Below are 21,842 nucleotides of genomic sequence, written 5' to 3' on the forward strand. Positions count from 1 at the left end.
CACACTAAGCCATCTGTCCTTTTTGGTGTTGTGCAGATTTCAGAGCTGCGTCGTGAGATCGATCGCAACCTAGAGAACAAGGAGAATCACGAGAACAAGGTGGACGTAGAGAAGAAGCTGGAGCAGCATAACGCCACAAGGTAATGTAAGACCTACAAAAAGTGTAATTGCCTCCCCTCCCGTTTTTTTAGTCCATAAAGAATAGAGACAAAGTCACACCCACTTCCTGTTTAGGCATACGCACCAGAGCCATTCATCCACCATTCTTTTTTCCATCTCCATACAACATAAATAAATATTGCATATATTCTGTATTTTAAATATGAGTCTTAACTGCAAGTTGTTTAGACTAAGATCAAACATTTCCTGCTTCATATGATGCCCTTATTTTAACTTGACTACATTACCATTTATTTTCCATCATACTTGTGGATACTTTTGGCCCTATCAAGGGGGATTCCATATTATAAATGATCTGAACTTTTGTGATCTGAAATTGTTGTCGTTGAAGTATAGCTATTCTTCAGCCATAACGTGATATAGCTTAGCTCAGTGGTTCTCAAATGGGGGTCCGGAGACCCCCAGGGGTCCGTGGCACTTTGCCAGGTGGTCCGTGAAAAGTTTCCAGGAAAAGATATATATATATATATATTTTTTTTTTTCTTTTTACAAAAGCTTCATAGTTCAACGAAAATATGGTATGCTTTAAATCTAAAATTGTTTATTGATTATATTCTAATCTAACAAACCTATCAATTTAAAAGTCAAGCGCGTTACCGTGGAAACAAGCTTAGCCCAAAATCACAAATCAGAATGAGGGGGTCCCCGGTATATTTTCTATCTTGTAAGTGGTCCTTGGCAGAAAAACATTTGAGAACCTCTGGCTTAGCTAACAATTATATTGAACTCTGACCCCAAATCTTTAAATCCAGTCAGGGAGTTAAGGTCTGGAACAATGTGACTTTTGAAATGGGACAGAAACTTACTCCAAGAGAACACTCGAATACAGAGGTTTTCAAAGTGGGAGGTGGGCCTCCCCAGGGGGACTCCAAGCAGTTTCACGGGAGGCTCAGTGAATCAGAGGGAAAAAAGATGACATTTTACATTAGTTATCAATAGGAGATCACATAGTATAGTCTAAATGTGTGTGATTTGGTTAATAGCTCAGAGACAGTGTAGTTTTAGATAATTTGACAGTTGTTGTCACTTTCCCAGAGTCAGAAACGAATAAATGCCATCAGACAGAGCTTCTTTATGTATTTGGTGTAGTCTGAAGTGTGTTATCAGGCTATCTTGGCTCAATTGTTGAGTGTCTAAAGTGTTCTTGTTAGTGTCACCATGATCTCATCCTTGGTTTCATTTCTCCAACTGCAGGAGCAGCACAGAGGCCAAAACTAAGGCCCACCGTGGCCCGCTGAGGGAGCTCTTCCCCATTGAAGACAGGCCCACGAAGCGGCGCACCTCCCCCTGGAGGTTCACCAAGTGGAGGTTCACCAAACAGAACAGCCACCTTTTGTAAATATACCAAATTGAACACTGCTGGGCTTTTGTGAGAACAAACGCAAGTTTACGGAGATAACGGGAGGATGAAAGAATATAATTACACCGTGCCGGTAGAGCAACGGTTTTCACCATACGCTTTCAACAGAGGGACTGTCCTTGCTGTTGCCGGATAGACTTTGCCATCGTAGCCTCAGACACGCCTCTCAGTGAAGGCTATTCCATTCACAGCCGTCACTACAAGCTGACAGACACCACTGTCATTGGCTGCAGTGGTTGCCATGGTGACTCTCTGACCCTGACTAAAATCATTGAAGCCAGAGTAAAGATGTACAAACACAAACACAAACACTCCAACAACAAGATAATGACCATAGGAGCCATGTTGTCCACCATCCTGTACGGCAGGAGGTTCTTCCCCTACTATATCTAACATCATTGGAGGACTGGATGAGGAGGGCAAGGGAGCAGTGTACAGTTTTGACCCGGTGGGCTCCTACCAGAGAGACACCTACAAGGCTGGAGGATCGGCCAGTGCCATGCTTCAACCACTACTAGACAACCAGATTGGTTTGAAGAACATGGAGGGTGTGCGGCACGTTCCTCTGACTCGGGAAAAGACGACCCAGCTGGTCAAAGAAGTCTTCATCTCGGCCACAGAAAGAGATGTGAACACTGGAGACGCTCTTCGGATCTGTATCATCTCCAAGGAGGACATCAAAGAGGAGACTGTCCCACTGAGGAAGGACTGAGCAGGGAAAGACTTATTCCCTCCCTGGTTTCATTGCTTCTACTGATTTGTTGTTTCAGAAATGGGATGTTTTTAGAAATGATTCACAATCTATTGATCATTTATTTTGATTGACCAACCATTGCTCTTCCTGTCTGTCCACATTTGAAGATAGTCCACAGCCAAGTCCACAATCTCTGCTTTCTCTATTTTTGGATTCTGCAATCACTGGGTGATACAGTGAAATGCAGGAAGAATACAGAGGTATGGGGAGGAGTGATGATTGGTTGGTTCAGACCAATCAGAGTCAGTCGTCCCTCCGGCCGATCCATTGTGGCACCAACTTTCATAGGAGTTCAAGGCAGATGGGGGTATCAAAAAATGTTGATATCTCAAAAACTATAGGCTACATCACATTGCTTATATTTTGACTGAGTGTTAGCAGAAGTAGCTCAGGGTCTGATGTATAATAGTGTTAAAGTTGTGTGAACTGTCGCCGTTTTAAAATGTGTGAATTTAGTCAAAAGTACAGCCTGCTAGGGTGAGACACACTCAAGGCTGGCTCCATAGGGTCCTATTATAAAGGCTGAAAAAAGCATAAAACTTAAACTGTGAACAGTAAAAGATAAATTAAAGCTGAATTAAGGTGATGCAGTCCTAAAAGTGGTGACTCATTTAAAGTTTAAATGGAGTGTCTAGCTTAAAGTATGAAGGAGCAGTTGGAGTTCAAAGAGGGCATGGTTTCACCATGAACTGCTGTTTCCGGCAGTTGCCCCCAGAAAAACAGCACCATTGAGAAGTGTTCACACATTTGTAATCTATGTTATTGTGTTTGATTTATTTTGTACCGTTTTATGTCTAGTAATTATTAATGCACTTTAATTTGTTATTTTGATTATAATGTAGTTGTCGCTGCTACTGTTAATTGTACTATTATTTATTATTGGGTCGTAGTGTTTTATGTTGATGATTAATGTTGGTTCCGCCTGGTGTTCGTATCCCAGGGGAACGTTGTAGGTGGAGAACAACTGACCGAGTTCCTGTTGTCAACACACATGTGAAAGCTGAGCTATTAGCCTGCTAGCCTGCTACTGCCCTTGCCCTTGCCGTTTGGCTATGTGTGATGAATAAATAAATAAACCCGACAGTAACTGTAGCCCGATTCACTGAACCCACAGCCTGAAGAGACGGGGAGCACACGTCTAAAACTTAGGGTTACACATTCAAACCTCTCTCTTTTAATTGTCTGTGAGCTGCTAGTTAAGAAATAGCTTTCAATCATTCATAAATACATTTAGGGAAACATTTATTATTATTATTATCATCATCATTGTTATTATTATTATTATTATAATATACATATTTGGGGGGCAAATACCGTGGTCCAATTTCATTCAGGCAAATCACCAGACACCAACCAACCACTCAGGTGAGGTCCTTTGATAACAACAACATGGCTGCCTTCTGTAGCGTTCAGACTAGCATGTTCTGTAGAGGCAGACACCGGTGGAAAAGGGCTAAACAACTGTTCCTACAATTTGACAAGAAACCTGACAGGTAACAACACATATGTTATTTAAATCTGTGAACATAGCTTCTTCTCGTGCACATAAAGAATTGCCTGGCTCGTTATGTTAAAAGTTCAAAGGTGAGCTAATAACGTTAAGTTCGATAAGGCGAGGTAGCCTCAACGCGAAGAGTCTCGTGTTGAGGCTAAAGGCGATTTTGTTTGTTTGTTTTTATCAATCAATCACATGTAGACCTCCTTCTTCTAACGGTTTTATTGTATCACCTTTTCTAAGATAGTGGTTTTTATTTCTCCAAATAAAATTGAAAATCTTTTGATTAATTTATTTGATTAAGTTGTCAGGAATGGCTAGTGAAAAGGCTGGGTATATAAACCTAGATAGCGTTTCAATTTTAGTAATCAAGATACGTCCAAAAATTGAAAGATCCCTCTATAACCATGAATTAAGAATAGACTCACTTTTCTTAATAGTAGTCACAATATTTCAGTCTTCTCTGGCTTTACAAAGGCTAAAGGCGAGGTAGTCAAACAACGTTACCCAACGTCCATTCAGATCCCTGTCTTGTGTCCCAGCGTATGGCATACCGGTATACCAAGTAAAATAATGTGTAGCGATAAGCAAAGCAACATTATTTACATTTTTGAATGGAGTGTGGCGTGACGGTCTCTCCATACAAGAGAGAACTTAAGGGGATACCATATGTAATGATGTAACTGGTAACGTTATGACCACTGACCTAAGTTATGACATCAACTTGTATCTTTAATGGCTAAACATTAACGTTACCTGGGGAAAACTTGATCAAAATGTCAGGAACTGAGATACAGACCAAGTAGCTAGGACTTAGTCAGATAATTAATCACTGCCCCCCCCCCCCTTATTTAGACAAATTTTTAAGAAATAAACAAATAAAATAAAATCATCATATAAAAGGGAGTAAGTGGGTTCTGTTTGTTTGTTTCTCTGCCATTTTTGTCCCACATTGTGTGAGTTGTGATGATTTTGGTCAGTAATGATGTCACTGATGATGTAGTCTCGACGCCAGTCCCATGAGAGTTCTTATGCTGATGCACTACGTTACTGCATGCTGCAGAGCTCTCTCTGTTATGCGGAGCGCAGCGATTCAACATAATATTTGAGTCTGGGGAGAGACTACTGATGATGTCACAATGTCTATGACATGCGGAGTTAAGCAATTGTGCACGGGGTGATGTCACTCTAGCACACCATGATGTGATCAGTGATGGTCACTTGAGCAATTTGTGATGTCATCAGTGAGTGATGTCATCAATGATGCGAAATTGGGCAAATGTGCACAGTGCATGCCAATAGCGCAGAGCAGGCGAGGCCACGCAGCAGCCGAGATGCAGGCGACGCCGCACAGCGGCTGAGCTGCGTATGCGAGCCCGCACGAGCTGCAGGGTGGGCGAGGAATCGAGCACTGCATAGTAGGCTATATAAAATTATCTCCTTCCAACTTCTTAAATGTGAATATTTTCTGGTTTCTTTAGTGATCTGTGACAGTAAACTGAGAATCTTTCGGTTGTGGACTGTTGGTCAGGAGTCAGGACATTTAAGGAAGTCATCTCTGACTTTTAGTGGGGCAGATAAGCAAACCAATTGTGCATTTTATGACTAAAGCATGAAACTTTCAGCATATAATCTACATACCCCAAGGTTTTATTTCAGACGTGGAAACACTTTCTATCTGGTGACCTTGAGAGGTCATTGACCTCAGCATTGCATTTTTCAAGTTTTGCCCCATCACTCTCCATTATAATAATGTATATATATCTTTGCTAAAATTCCAGTTCTGTTCTAATAAAGCTAGTTATTTTCTCAGCCATCGCCTTGTGTCCATGTGTGTCAGTTTGTAGCATGATAATAATACCATTGCAGACCAGCATAGTGGGTGGGGGCAGATAAGCTTGTATATGGAAGGTATTGCGCATTTTATGAGTAAAGCATGAAACTTTCTCCAGTGTTTCTATACACCATGAAGCAGGCACAAAGGCAGTATAGAGACAACAAAATACAACAACAAAAAGGAGAGTTCTGGAGCACACTGATAATGTTCAAATTGCTTTAATAGGTGAAAGCAGACTGACATTTCAACAGCAGTCTTGGCTATGTCAATTGTGTTTTATTTTCCAAGCATGAACAAATGGGGGAAACACCCACCACACACACAAAAAAAACTGTTCAATCCTGCTTCTTTCATCTGCTTAATATTGCAAAAATTAAATCAGTCCTCTGCTAAAAATATGGAAACACTCATTCACGCCCTCATTTCCTCACGCCTTGATTACTGCAATGCCCTCTTTACATGCCTCAGCGATGCCAACTTGTCCAGGCTTCAACTGGTCCAAAATGCAGCTGCAAGGCTTTTAACCAGGACAAGCCGTAGGTCTCACATCTCCTCCATTCTGGCCTCCTTACACTGGCTGCCAGTGAGACAGAGGATTTATTTTAAAATACTTTGAATCACTTGTAAAGCTTTGCGAGGCCTAGCCCCTCGCTACATCTCTGAACTCCTGAAGCCATATAATTCAGTAAGGCCACTCAGGTCATCGGACCAAGGACTGTTAATTGTCCCCCGAACCAGACTCAGAACAAAAGGTGAGCGGGCTTTCTCGTCCATAGCGCCGACACTGTGGAATCGCCTCCCCCTAGGTATGAGATTGGCAGACTCAGTGTCCACTTTTAAATCGCTTCTTAAAACCTATTTATTTAAACAAGCTTTTTATTAATTGTAACCCACTCGCTGCTTTTTATTTTTTATTTGTTGCCTGATTGGTTTTTATTTTTGTTGTTTTATGTGCTGTTCCTGCACATGCTATTGTTGTGTTATTTACCTGTTGCAGTTTTTGCCGGTTGACGTTTTTAGCCTGCTTTTGTGTACCTGTTGGCTAAATTTTTAACGAACCTGCTATAAACCTGTTTTTATTTCTTGTATGTAAAGCACTTTGTGATCCATGGATTTGAAAAGTGCTATATAAATAAAGTATTACTTACTTACTTACAAAAACAACTCAAAAAAGTGGACTTCACACAATTTGTGTTAAATTTGACTGAACAGTGTTGTCATGTCGGCATCTCTTAACCCACACCACGATGACATTATTACCGTAAATTCCGGACTATAAGCCGTGGCTTTCCCCCCGTTTTTTGGCCTTTTTTGGCCCCTGCGGCTTATATAACGGTGCGGCTTATCTATGGATTTTTTCCAAAAAAAAAAAAAAATCTCTCTTTTTTAGCACTCTTTCTAACTATAACTCCACTTCTGTTTTAATTTCCTCTCTTGCCCTCTTTTCACCACACCGCGGACACTGTGTGCACTGTAAAAAACAACACAGGTGGTGTTGTGTTATGTTGTTTTGTTGAAATGTTAACACATTCACTGCCAGACGTTTTTTTTTTTACTGTAGTTAGCTTCTGCCAGAGGGTTTTTTTGAGGATTCTGGCTCATCTTTCAAGACCCGAGGATTCTTTTCTGCTAAGATTTTGTGAACACACAATATCTCAAAAGAACTAATAGAATGTGTGCTTTCTCTGTCTAAAAGAGTTAGTTTGTAGAGTTAGTAGTTATGTAAGCATTAGCAGTTGAATACAGCATGGTTTCAGCGTCAGAAAAATTATTCAGAGATAAACGGCTTTTTGTGAAATTCGATAGAACAGTCACTTTAACCATTCATTTTTGGCATCAGTAAGAGTCAGACATCTAAACAATAGTTTTGAACAGTAATTTCCTCCATAACAGCAGGAAACCCCCCTCTGCTTCCAACTCCTCCCTCCGTGTGTGTTCTCCTCCTGCCTCCCTGGCTCTCCAGCGGGCGTGTCACAACGAAGTTGCTGCTGCCTGGCTGCTGCCTGTTTGCGCGGCCGCTGTTTGAGGAAGTCTGGGTGGACTCGCTCGTTTCGTGGAGTTTTGGTTGAGAGCTTTGATGCGATTCTGGTCATATTTATGCTGCGTGTTTCAAAGTGTGCATCCAATCTATTCTTGGAACCCCCCACCGTTGCCACCGCTGTGCATCAGCGCGAAAGTGAAAGCGTTTTCGCCATCAATTTTACAGTATGAGAACGGCTTCCTCGCGCTTTTCCCTCCAGTTTTGGGTCGCCTCTTTCTACTGTGGAGAGACATGTCGACACTCAGTGGGTCGGTAAAATAGATTATACACATTCAATACCTCCAATTCTGGTGTAGGAGACGTAAAAGGGTTAGATCAACGTCCCACCGTCAAAAAAAAAAATTTTTTTTGACGTGTTAACACGTCGTTGGCAGTCAACAGCTGGATTCTGAAAACGTGTTAACACGTCATTGGCAGTGAACGTGTTAATAAATGGGAGCTTCCTCAAACAGCCATCTCTTTCCCGACAATCCCCTCTGTGCATGAACCCTTACATATAGTAATTAAACATTAAAACACAATAAAAATAAAATAAAATAAAAAAAAACCCATTAAAACCATTAAAACACCCGCGGCTTATAGTCCGGTGCGGCTTATATATGTAAAAAACAGTCAACTTTGCAGGTGCGGCTTATACTCCGGTGCGGCTTATAGTCCGGAATTTACGGTAGTTCAGTATGATCATGTGTGTCCTTTCTAAGCCTAACAGTCTCCTGAGCATGAGCAAAGGGCAGTACACTTGAGGGCAGCCTGTTTGCACTTGCAGCGTGTAGTACACCCTTTCTTGCAGCCACATTGGATAAGTTTGCTGCTCCACCCTCTGCCGGTCTGGAGAGAGCAAAGACAGCACCATGCTTCCCACATGCTCCCTTTTATATAGATTATAATGGAGAGTGATGGGGCACAAACTTGAAAAATGCAATGCTGAGCTCAATGACCTCTCAAGGTCACCAGAGGTCAGATAGAAAGTGTTTCTACGTCTGAATTAAAACCTTTGGCTATGTAGATTATATGCTGAAAGTTTCATGCTTTAGTCATAAAATGCACAATACCTTCCATATACAAGCTTATCTGCCCCACTATTTGGGGGAAAAAAAGTGTGTCTCAGTGAACTCATATCAAAAATGATATCTATTTTACTACTTCAGCTTTTCAATGTCCTTTTGTTGAGGCTTGATGCCCTAACTGGCTGGTGTGTAGACTTTTGTTTGGGAGCTCCTTTTCTCTTTTTTTAATGATGCCTTTTTAAGCCAATGCACCCAAGTAATTAATCGTGTGCCTAAAGTGAAATTTATACCTGGGCATCAAAGCTATTGGCGGCTAAGGAGCGGCACTGCTGACATGAACAGGTCAAGTATACTGTATAATGTAGATGGTGAGATAACGGGATAGAGTGAAATCTATGACCACATATATGCATGACTACATTCTCTCCTTGGGCTAACTTAGTCATTGAAATCACACTGTCATTTTGCTGGGCACTCCCCTGGGATGCCCTCGTGAAGGTGATGTTCGAGTTTGTATGTCTAGCTGCCGACGACAAGCTCCCAAATTGAGGCCGACGTTGAAACATATTTCTCGCTTTAGTTAACACAACAAGCGCAGTATTCTAGTAGCAAGTGTTTTTACTCATACTTCTAAGAAGATCCACTCTCTCTAGCCTGAATGTGATCAGGATTGCATGTTGTCTGACAGCAGTCTGGTACAGTACTGTGGTGTCTCTTGTATGTTTCCAGGGCCACCATGGCAGAGGCGGTCCAGAACCACGTCGGGTCCTTAAACTGGGGTCACAGGGTTCAGCTCCAGAGCAAGTGAGTGACGCACACTCCATGTATTTGATTCCAGTGCTGTATGTTGTATTGACATTGAAGAGATTAGATATCAGGTTGATGTTAGTCGTTAATGAAATGACAGATACTGGCCATTAGTCCAGGTGGTTGCTCCACCCCCTCTGCTGATCCAGGGTTGTCCCTGTCTCAAAATGAGGCTGAGGTGGTCCTAGAGCCCTAGCCTGGTAAACCATCCGGTCACATGAACTCACATTCTGTTTTATTCTGCTGGACCGTTTGGCCTCCAGCCCTGGGTGGGCGCTTTCAGATTTTTTTTACAAAGGGCACTAGCTAATCAGGCACATGTCGAGTAGTTGACATCGGAACCGGCCAATCAGGAACGGCGCTGGCAAACAAAACAGTAATAGCTGCTTCCGTGGCCGTCCGCCTCGAACAGTAACATCAACGTTCGTCGAGTTTAAACAGCCATAAAATGCAGTTATCACAGAATTAGACTCAATAACAACAATCAAACAAGTACAGGAGTATGTACCAGCGGAGTTTCTCGGCGGAAAAGATGTCTTTGCCGTTCTCCCGAGTGTATCATGGGTAACTGCAACCGGGGCATTATTGACGGATGATGAAGTTGTGTGAGCTAGCTTTTCAAAAACTGTGTGTTTCTCCGTTTGCACCTATTTGATGCACTTTAGTGTTTAGACAAATTGCTCATGTTTCCACCGTTACTAGCAAACGATTTATTGCACTTATGACGACATGAATTGTCAGCATCAACTCGAGTGAAGTACAACCAGACTTTTGATCGCTCCGTTCTTTCTTAACGTGTTGCGGTAATTCCTCGGCTCAGCTGCCTTCCCTTCAGTGTGTGTAGTGTAGAGCTGCAACGATTAATCGATTAGTCAATCGACAACTATTTTGATAATCGATTAATCGTTAGTATGAGTACAATTTTAAGAGAAAAGGTCAAAATTATCTGATTCCAGCTTCTTAAATGTGAATATTTTCTGGTTTCTTTACTCCTGTATGACAGTAAACTGATATTATCTTTGAGTTGTGGACAAAACAAGACATTTGAGGGTGTCATATTAGGCTTTGGGAAACACTGATCATTTGGTCATTTGCTACCATTTCCTGACATTTTATAGACCAAACAACAACTAATCGATTAATCGAGAAAATAATCGACAGATTAATCGATTATGAAAATAATCGTTAGTTGCAGCCCTAGTGTATTGTGTGCATGTGTGTGTGCTGCCCGCCCCACCCAGCCCCTCCCCTCTCCACCCAGCCCCTCCCCTCTCTCCTCTCAGTCAGGCTTGGCTCCTCGATGGCAGCTGCTGCCTGTCTCTCGTCTGAGACAGAAGCAACACGGAAAAGAGGATCTCTTTTCTCGTTTGGAAATGGCAAAAAACACATCACATCATGTCTTACAGAGTTGACCATCATTCTCCATCATTTTCACTGAATACTTGTAATGTATTTGGCATGAAAATGAGGGTGGGGGGATATTGAATATAGGCACAACATTTCAGCTGCAATACAAAAATATTGGTATTGTTTTTCAAAAACCTTTCCAATTTTTTTTGTCTCATTTATTTATTTATTTATTTTTCCACTCATTCTCCTGGTTATGAGACATTGCTGAAGGCTGCACATGCAGCTGCATGACTGATAGGCCAGGACCACAGGTAAACAGGTGCTAACCTCTGTCTGGATATGCCCATGCTCAACTAACAATACACTGCTATGCAGTGGGAGCCTTCGCATGGTCTCGGCCTATTAGAAAATGGTTCTGGCAGAATTTCATTTCATTTTGAATAATAAGCAATTAGCCATGACAGGTCGGAACAGCTGAGAGGCATCGTTAGGAATGATTGTGAAGCAGTGGTAACGCGTCATAAAAAAAGAACACAGATGTTCAGTTCACTATTTATTTTTAATCAGCAATTAAATAATATTACCGTAGTTAAATGATATTCTTCTGGGAAGCAATATAGTTATGTTGGTATGGATATTTTTTTGTGGGCATAGATGTATGGAATGAGATTAATGAACTCGTCTGCTTTTTCTCAAGTCCCTAGATGTGTCTCTGAGAACTCAGTATCAAATTTTAAAGCTGAATTTGAAATTATGGTAGATTTATTTATTTTATTTTATTTTTTAGGTCAATGGTTCAGTATGAGCATGATACATTCACAATTAGACTATTGAAATGCAGTCTCTGCTGGCACTAATGGCTTTCCATATGGCTGTGTGTTCATCAGGTATTGATCAGGTATCAAATGGATTTCACTCTAAACTGAGGACTGGAGTTACCTATTCAATAAAGTGAAGTTTGAAAGAGTCAATGTATAACAACAAACTTGATGTCTGATGCACTGTACCAATGGTTCTCAAAGTGGATAAAGGAGTTTCAGGCATTCCTCCATGCAGCAAAATCAGCAAAGATGAATTTCTCTCTTGTTGACTAAAAAATATTCCCAATTAGAATATGTACACTACAGTATAGTGAATGACTACACTATTATAGTCATCCGTTTCATTCTCACCACTCTCTATAGCTCACTATATGTTGCTGCATCCAGAGGAGCACCCAGTGACTGTATTTACTGTATCTTGTGTTCTCCAGGGAGGTGAAGTATCTGAACATCAAAGGAAGCCTGGTGGATGAGCACACGGTTTAAGGGCTGACTACCGGTAGTCTCGCTAGCCAGCCTCCCCTCCCTTCACTCCCTTCAGGAGGACTAAGGGCTGACCAAAGCAGGGAATGAGGTGAGATGATCATTTACATAAAATGCATTTATTTATTTATTTAACCAATTAGTCCCGCTGAGATTGAAAATCAAAGATTTGCATAAATACAATGACTAAAATACAATCAAAATGGCATAAATCACTTATCAATGTTGTCACTCTGTTTGTTCCCAGTGACTTTTAACCAGTGATTTTGATTTCTGCTGTTGCTAGTTCTGTACCAAACAAACTCTGACCTTAAACCAAGACGTCCGTGTATACTTTAGTTGATTTATTTTGCATTGTATATATTCCGTATATTCTTGTACTATAACAGCCATTCTTAAAACAGACTGGAATCTTATTGGCTGAGAAAAGAAAAAAACTGGCTTGGTGGACCAGTAAGAGGATATATTTCATCTGTTCATGTTTTCCTATGTAATGTTGATTTATTGCAGAACCTTTTTTAAATGCATTACAAAAGCACTTTTTTTTTTTGTAAGTGCAAAAACACTTGTGTGAGTAAAAAAGTACCATAATAATAATAATAGTATTTTAAACGACCTTAACGTCTCGTGTCCTGATTTATAGCCTCTTAGGGTGACTGGTGCTTTTGTGTGCTGTCATTGATTCCCTTCTGGGGGGAAACTGTTGTTTGAATGTGGGGGGACGCTTGAGTCAATATGGCCGGGGGCCAAATTGGGGGTTGGGCGATGAGGAGCGGGCGGGGTGCAAAAAGTGTTCAGCAGCTCTGCACGGCACGGAGAGCCCAGTGAAGTGATGGAGAGTCCTTTAAGAGTGGGAGGGCGGAGTGTTGTCGTTAATTTCCCAAGGGCAGGGGTTCTTAAAATCTGCTGTCAAGCTCCGAGAGCAACAGTCGTTAAAACTACTGATGTGCCTGTCATGTGACTGATGTCATGTGACTGATCTGCAGTGGGTCAGCGACCCTTTTAAGGCCCCAAATCACAATATTTAACAATAATTGTAGCCCATAGCTCCAAGATGCAGTTTGTCCATTATTCTGGCATGAAATCACCGTTTTAATAGCGAGTGAGTTTGACTTGATACATGAAGAGAAGACTCAAGACTTGGGTTCTGGTGACTTGGGACTTGTGCTTTGATGACTCGAAAAGGTTTTTAAAGTCTTGACTTGAGATCTTGAGTCTGTGTGTAAAATGACTCAGATTGAAAGTGATGAGATTTGTTCCAGCAGACCACTGGATTCAAATTCTGATTTCTGAATTTGTATGGAATGAGTGAAATTGAAAGTCAGATTCAGATTCAGATTCAGATTCATTTATTTAAAGAATGGGACTTTACACATTAATGAACAGTACAGCCGTACAGTAAATATGCCAAGTTGTAGCCCAAGGGCTAGTTTCCACCTGTAGTCCCATGGCAGGTTGATGTAATCATGAAAGCGAAAGAAAAATTAATAATACAACAAAGATTAAAAGTACAGAAGTACTATCATCATACAAAGTGATGATAGAAATCAAACTCATGATGTTCTTACCAAGTTTGTATCCTATTAAAACCATATTGCATTGAAAAGTCCTCAATATTTCGTTTTCTTTACAATATTAACTTGATTACTGGACTCTTGATTTGTTCTGGCTTGACTTGCTGGTCTAAAAGTATACTTGGGACTTTCTGGACTTTCTGGACAAAATCATATCTTGGACCAATGGGCTTCTTCTGTGACCCTAATGTGGACTGAACTGGGGGTCCTTGATATGAAAAAGGTGGAGAATCATTGCATTAGATTTTTCTTTTTTCTTTTTCAAAATTGCATTTTCACATCCCATCTTAGTTAAAACCATTTCACACACCCCTGTTATGTTAGGACGATAACACACGTGCATCTATCAGAACAGAAAGAAAACCAATCAAATCTATCAAATCTTATCAAATCAGATGGTTCACCAGGCTGGGGAATATTCAGCCATGTTGGAGTGGTGTGTTGTGTGTTGGGGGGGGGGGGGGGGATGTTAAAGAAAACAGCTGTCGTAAAAGTGAAGAATATGCGTTTTAGAGCAGCGAGGGAGCACATTTTTTGAGCCTGACCCAGACCTGAGAAGAGAGACGGGAGTGTATAAGGAGAGACAGGAGGAGAGAGGGATGGGAGAGACCAAGGGGCATGAGGAAGACAAGAACAAGCAGAAGAGTTGACCCAGATCTGAGAATAAAGAGATAGGAATGTAAGGAGAAATGGACAGAGTAAAAAAAGGTATGAGAGAAACATGAGGATGTGGGGAAATGGAGAGATTAACCAAGAGGAGGACCAGAGGGTAGGAAGGAAAGAAATTAATGGATGGATGGATGAATGATCTCTCAAGCTATCACCCGCTCATGGGAGAACTGTGCCCTTGTTATTTCTACATCTGACCACAAGGTGTCACTCTTTAGCCATTTCAACTGTATGTAGTTCTACCAGACTGTGGTTCTACTAAACTTTCTGCAAATCAACAATCTTAATATATTCACACTTTGGAGGGGTTCTATTTTCTTAAAAGTGCAGCATGTGTCGCATTTTTTAAACACCAACATCACTCTAGCTAATTGTGATCCCTTGGTATAACTACTGTAAAACAAATTAGACCCTGGTGGAGACAATATTATGGTCACTTCTATCTCACACCAGCCCAGGGTCAGACTCATTGACTGTACATAATGTCAGTGGTCAGACTGTTTCTCAAAGTGAAGACTACATTTCCCATAAGCCTTGTTGCAAGAGGATGTTTGCTTCTTTGGTGTCTGTCTTTAAAGTTGTGCTTGATGTTACAGGTTGGCAGTGGCAGGGTGACATCACCTGGAATCAGAGATGGTAGTTTCTATACACTGTACCACATGTCAAGTGATCATGTGAATGATGTTTACAATGCATCACAGTCATGATAGGAAGGTTTCTAATGTTCTCAGGAGACGTTACAAAGGCTTTCAGAGCTCATAATGGTTTTTGCACCATCATTACATAACATATATTACCCTTGAATACCTTAACTAACACATTCACACAGAAGGTGTTAATGAAACACGCAAGGCAAGGTATGTAGAAACATTATTTTTTAATCTAAAAACACAAAAACAGATACATTAAAACAATCAGAAAAACATTTTAAAAAAGTGCAACATAACAAAAGTATTTACATGTGACTCCCCAGCAGGGAATGATAATCCGATAGACTATATATTATATAGTCTATCGGATTATCATCCCCCGCAGTATGCTGCTCGCCCTGTCACGTCCAGTCCTGTCTGTGGCCTTCTCTACAGGGTCCCTCACAAAGCTGTTCCACAGACGAAGAGTCTCATCAGCCCCAATCGTAGCACATGTGGAGTTGTCTGGGCTCAGAGTGGCATGAAGAACTCTGTCATCGTGTCCTAAAAGAAGAGAAAGTGCATTTATTATCTTAGAACAGCAAAAGCATGAACAACAAGACTGCTTTGAAATGTTAGCTGGTGGTTCCCTTTTAAAAAGCCCCAAGTATGGGGCGTCCGGGTAGTGTAGCGGTAGACTCCCTGCCCACCAACACGAGGGTCACAGGTTCACGCCCACGTGTTACCTCCGGCTTGGTCGGGCGTTCATACACGCACGATTGGCTGTGTCTGTGGGTGGGAAGCCGGATTGGCGGTATGTGTCCTGGTCACAGCGGAAGGGGACTGGAAGGGAACTGGTGGGAATAGCGTGAGAATCTGGGGGGAGAAAATGTCTGGGCGAGTATCAGACAAGTTTTAAGATTCTCCCCCCTTCTCTCCACATTGTACTTGGCCAATTTCCCCTGCTGTCCCGGTCATTGCTCCACCCCACGAGCCGAGTCTTTTCACACGACACAGAGTTTCACCAGCGTGTGAGAGGATCACGCTATTCCCCCAGTTCCCCTCCTGTTTGACTTCAAACCTGCAACCTTCGTGATGATAGGCAGGGAATCTACTGCTGCACCACCCGGACACACCCACTGTCGTGACAAGAACTTACCTTTGAGCTCTGCAACTTTGGAGAGGGATGGGTACTTCCAGATAACAACCTTGTTGCTGTTGAGTCCATGGGTAGAAAGCAGCTCCTTGTAGTTGGGCGCAAACACCAGGGAAGAGATCTGAAAGGCAAAGACATCACATAGCTTAAGTCACAAAATAAAGAAAGTACACAGTGAATCATCGACTGACAGTAACCATCAACATCATACGAAGGGACTGGATGGGCTGAAAGTTGCACGGTTACCTGAGACTGAGTGTCAAGTGAGCTGATGCAGGAGCCACTGTTCACATTCCAGACGTGGATGTGTCGGTCACTGGTCCCACCTCCAGAAGCAAGGATGTTCCGCTGCCATGGACACCAGGCCAAAGCCTAAGACAAGATGGCAAAATAAATGAATACGATTGTCAGAATTCACAGCATGATCTGATGTACAAGTCCCACTGCCAGGGTTTAGAACCAGAGGTGCCCAAATGCTTTCCTATGAAGGGCCACAAATTCATCTGGAAGGAGGGCAGCGGGGCCAAAAATTAATACTGACGTTAAGTGAAAATGTGTTATATTTTTGTAGACTATTCTAATAAAAAAAATTTTTTTTCTCTGTTTAACAGTAATTTCATCAGTTAGATTTAGAGTTGATGGATTCCTTAGGTCTTCTAGTTTCATCTTCAAGTATCATCACTCTAGCTTTTTTTTTTTAAATGAGCCCGCCACAGCCTCTGAAAAACAATATTGTGTGTGTGTGTGTGTGTGTGTGAAAAATAGAGAGTAAAAACAACAATGTGGTTTGTTTGGTTGTCAGGGTGAAGCAGCTCACCTTGACGGCTCCTTGGTGCTGGTTCCAGCAGCGGAGCGACTGGCGGTGATTCACGCCGGGCCACACGTTCACCAGGTTGTCGGCGCCGCCGCTGGCCAGGTACTTCCCGTCAGGAGACCACTGCAGACCGCACACCTCGTCAGTGTGACCCCTCAGCGTGGAGACGTGGTGGTCCGCCACCCTCACATCATGGTGGTGGATGAGTCCTGAGCTGGAGCCACTGAGGGAGAGTGTAAAAAAAAATATATATATATATTTAAACACATTTTGCCCCCCGAGCCCCTCGTTAACTTCCTACCCTGTAGCCAGTGACAGTTATAGACACAAGTGTCGGACAGAGACTGTACCTGGTCAGAACGTGTTCATTCCAAGATAAGCAACCAACTCTCCCCACGTGGCCGGCCATGCTGCGTAGACGCTTCCGGGTCTCCACATCCCACAACTGAGGGAAGGAAAATATAAGAACAATTATTTTCTTAACCCATTGATACCTGATGCAGCATTTGCGTGTATATCCCTCATTTGTGTGCGTATCCCTTTAAGACGGCGAACCGCGTTAACTTAAGGGATACACACACAAATGCTGCATCAGGTATCAATGGGTTAATGCAGGAATAAACCAAGTTTCCAGTACATTAGAGTGCACTCTGTAATGAAGCCAAGACTCAGTGGTGTGTGTGTGTGTGTGTGTTAGCCTGCTCACCTGAACTTTGCAGTCACTGGTGCCGATGGCCAGGTAGCGAGCCTCTTTGGCCCACGACACTGAAGTGATGTAGTCCTCTCCTTCACCATCCATCTTCATGAGCTCAGTGACGTCTCCCTGACTGTGATCCCACACGTAGACACTGTCACCGAGAGCCACAGCAAGAAGGTCGCGACTGCCCCAGTCAAGTAGACTCAGATCTGGGAGAAGTGGGACCAAATGAAAGCTTGTTAAGTACAAAAGGGCTCCCCCCCAACAACCCAATATGCAAACTTTATATTTATTTATTTTATTTATTTAGAAATTTATAAAGATATGAAACTTGAGAAAAGCAATCAAATCTTGACAAGCATCCAAAACAATTAATTGCAGGGATGCAAACTCATGCAGAGTGATAAAAGGTGACATACACAAAACCACTCAGAACTAATTAATGATTTCTGAGTGGTAATATAAATCAATGAATGGCCTAATTATTATTATTATATTATTATTATTATTATTAGACCATTAATTGACTCTAATACCCATGTCACCAGGCCAACAACTAAACCCAAAAACCCAAGAAATGCATGTACATTACTAGGAATAAATCACCACTCTTTGCCACCCGCCCAGTCATAGAAATATGAAGTTAGATGAGAAACTCACAGAAATCATTCCTGAGCTCAGGGCAATCAAGGATTCGGTCAGCAGCAGTTGATATGTGTCTGGTCTTCTTGACACAAGCTGGGGCCGTGGCTTGACTGGAGAGGACTTTCACATTGTTCCGCCGATAGCCTGTAAACTTGTCCTGATAGCCTGTAAATGAGAGGAAAACGAATTATACACCGTTCACTTTCCCTGCTCGGGTCGTCATACAGTTGCACGACAGCATCAGTAATGTAAAATGCTATACCTCCTGGATCAAACAGTGGCTTCCCTTCCAGGTTCAGGATCTTCGCCTCTTCAATGTCGAACCCATTGAGTGCGACAGACCAGGCTTTCCGGTTCTCCTGCAAAAGACACATAGCCTAGTCAATAACATGCCTATAAAATACAGGCCAGACATACTGTAAACTTTAAAGTATCAAAGCAAACTGACCAGTGCTCCCATAGGATCTTTTGTGTCGACAGGATCAGCCTCCTTTGTCAGAAGGAAGTTTGCCACCTCCATTTGTTTGGGATTTCTGGTGGGAATGAAGCGGTCGCCTCCAACATTGGAACAGGTGCGTTTTTTGCCTTTACATAGGAGAAGTATTTCATTGGTTAACAGTTTTCAGAAACTTTTACTAAAAGAGATCCAACACCACAATCTGTTTGACAAGTCTGCTGAAGACTAAACATTATACTGGAAGGCATCCATACAAATTATATTTCAATCATGTGAGCAAGTTACCTGGAGTTTTCCTCCGCGTTTTGGCAGGGGACAAAACATTTGGAGGCGTTGAGTCGCTGGCCTCCTTTCGCCACCTCGCCATGTTGGTGATCCTCATGTCGTTATGCAGCAGTCTGAAAGTAGCGTAAACGTTCGCTAGCATGAGAGACGAGGAGAGCAGTTAACGCTATTTAACATGTTCATTCACATTTAGCTCAAATGTAAACAGTAAACTGGTGGGCTTAACCAGTTGACTTAAGTTTCATTTCATGAAAAATAGCAGCAGTTACATTCGTTAGTTAACCGTAAGGTTCATTAGCTAACCATACTACTCAATGTCAAATTTGCTAAACTACATTATGCTACCGTTGTGTGAAGAAGACATGGTCGTCCGTCCGCCTCGAATTGGAGCCGTCTCGCCGTCTGGCGGCGCCAGCGAGCCCTACATGCTAACGTTAACGTTAGCATAGATGTAGCGTTCGTTAGCTCACAACTTACAGTAACATACTGTACAGATTTACTGATGACATTAATCCACTATTAAATGCAATGTTTTGTCTTTTAGCTTGTAGAATTCACTAACCTCTCTGAGAAGAAATGTGCTCCAAGTCGTTTGTCAGTAGTTTGTTGTTGATAGTATGATTACTCGCTCTCTCTCTCTCTCTCTCTCTCTCTCTCAATTTCCAACACGTTATATCAAGAGTTTGTAATCATATGACGGGGAAGGCTTGCGCCAGCGTTTATATCTATTTTTTAAATGCCGAAAGCGGTGCGGTGATTGGTTACTGTAACAACGGCGAAAATGCATGTATGTGATTGGCGTAGAAAACCTCGTTGGTTCGCCTCCTCGGGACGGGCCATGGAGACGCGAAAAATGGGGTAGGGAAAATTTGTATCGCCATCTAGTGGCAAGTTAAATCACAACAATAACATGGCATCATTCAGCAAGTAATCAGCAGCTACCACTGACTCCCATTCATTTTTCATAGCAGTTTCAGATTTGCCCGATTCAAACTAGCCTATCAAAAAATGTCAAAGAAGCATTACACAGTTGAATCCAAGAATAAAGGAGTCCAAAGTCTAAATTATAGCTGTATGGAGGCTTTAGAGTGCATAGTGTTTATGTAGGCCTACCTTTAAAATACTGATAATAATATGTAGGCTATAATGTGCATTTGATAGGCTAAATAAAATCAAAGACTTCTGACACTGAGTGTTTAACATTAGGCCTAGCCTAATCAATCAATCAGTCAGTTTTATTTTGAGTGCAAAATCACACCAAGGTGTCTAATTAATAATCAATTAAAAGAAAATTAACAGCGAATAATTAATAATAGCCTACAATGAACATAACAAAAAAAGTTAATGGTTGAATATAATGATGAATACAACTCGATCATAGGCTACTAGGTTTATAAAATGCTGGGCTTTAGTAGGTTCTTAATCATACAGGTCTTCATTAGATGTGATCTCAACAATGTTAATAATTAAAGGTGATAAGAGACTGATGATACATTTTGTTTCCATGCTGTAGGGCCAAGAGTCGTTGATCAAGTAGATCTACTTGATCCAGACTCGAGTCTGGCAAGCGAGAGACTATTGAACTGATCCCTATAATAGAGGATGACTGATAAATCGAGCTGCTCCTCTGACCCAGCTGGAGAGATTACCGTAGCTCATGACTCGACTGATTTTCCTGGCATGGGAAACACATCCTGCCGTTCAGCTCCTGCAATGCAGCTATACAGACCGAAAGTTACGTTTGCCTTCAAAATAAAACTAACGTTCACCGCGTAAAACATTGACCTCAATGTTAGAAAAAGGAGAAGGATTAGCTATGGTACACACAGAACACCAAAAGTGATAAATATTATGATGCTAATCGGACGTTTAGATTATACGTGAAATGAAGCTAAAATAAACGTCTTCTTTTTTGTTAAAGATAATTCGCATAAATACCGGTTTTATTTTGAAAGTTCTGATCGGAATTCTCATTATCAATCTCATTCGTTATTTCGGCTAACTTGACAGTAGTCTGACGTCCGCACAGAAAAGCTGGCAACTTTACAAGACAAAAACAAGGCGGGGAGAGGATTACTTTACGCTGTTTACTCATTGTACGTGTCCAAACAAAGTAGTTTATAGTGTAACGCTGGAGGACGGACTGGTGGGGGTATATGCCGGTGGGTCAACGGGGTGGGACGAGGGGGAAGCTTTTAGGTGTAACACCGTTCTGTTGTTGTTCCGGTAGAGTCTGAAAGGAGAGACGCGCTACAAGTAGCATGCAGGCTACCGAAACTGGCTGTTGTCTATGCAAGTTATCGGAGCACCTCCAACTCCCGGGTTACTCTGTGAGCTGCGGCAGGGAATAAATAACACTCACGTGAGGTAAAAGTGTAACTTGTCCGTCTCTGTCTATCGGCTAGCTTAGTTAGCCACACCGCAATGCTACAATATGATGGCAGGCTTTAGAGCAGCTCATGGGTTTTAAAAACCGTCGTTTTCGGAGAGAATGACGCAGGATTTCCGAGGAGCAGTCTTCAGTGGAGCGAAGACATAACTCTGCTCTGTGTTGACATAACAAGCAGCAGCCTACAGTAAAGACGACGCTGAGGCTAATCACAGTCACAAGATAGACTTCTGAGCAGAGCAAGCTAACGCCTGGGCGACCGCTGCTTCTTCACAGGTACCGTCAGGCCTTCTTTTCTTATCTCTCTGTCTTATTACTCGTTTTAACGCCAATACCGCCGTCGTAGCTAACAACAACAACGGTTATTTTGTGAGTTTGTTTGACGGGTAACG

The 21,842-nt window shown here is 42.0% G+C and overlaps 1 protein-coding gene and 1 pseudogene across 2 annotated transcripts; one reads left to right on the forward strand and one right to left on the reverse strand.

Moving 5' to 3' along the window:
- Positions 1–1,586: 1,586 nt before the first annotated feature.
- On the forward strand, positions 1,587–2,252 carry LOC310770805 (proteasome subunit beta type-1 pseudogene; annotated as a pseudogene). Its single transcript has one exon. The product of its transcript is annotated as a proteasome subunit beta type-1 pseudogene (transcript).
- A 13,137-nt stretch (positions 2,253–15,389) lies between these two features.
- LOC310770807 (cell division cycle protein 20 homolog) lies at positions 15,390–19,158 on the reverse strand (the record flags this gene model as incomplete). Its single annotated transcript, XM_083663517.1, has 10 exons — positions 15,390–15,571; positions 16,167–16,284; positions 16,410–16,535; positions 16,981–17,200; positions 17,328–17,422; positions 17,684–17,883; positions 18,335–18,484; positions 18,582–18,678; positions 18,768–18,904; positions 19,062–19,158. 10 exons carry the CDS (start codon positions 19,156–19,158, stop codon positions 15,390–15,392), a joined length of 1,422 nt encoding a protein of 473 aa, XP_083519643.1.
- Positions 19,159–21,842: the final 2,684 nt, after the last annotated feature.

The sequence above is a fragment of the Poromitra crassiceps genome, assembly GCF_964638095.1.
Source record: "Poromitra crassiceps genome assembly, contig: HAP1_SCAFFOLD_233, whole genome shotgun sequence".
NCBI classification, from domain to species: Eukaryota; Metazoa; Chordata; class Actinopteri; order Beryciformes; family Melamphaidae; genus Poromitra; species Poromitra crassiceps.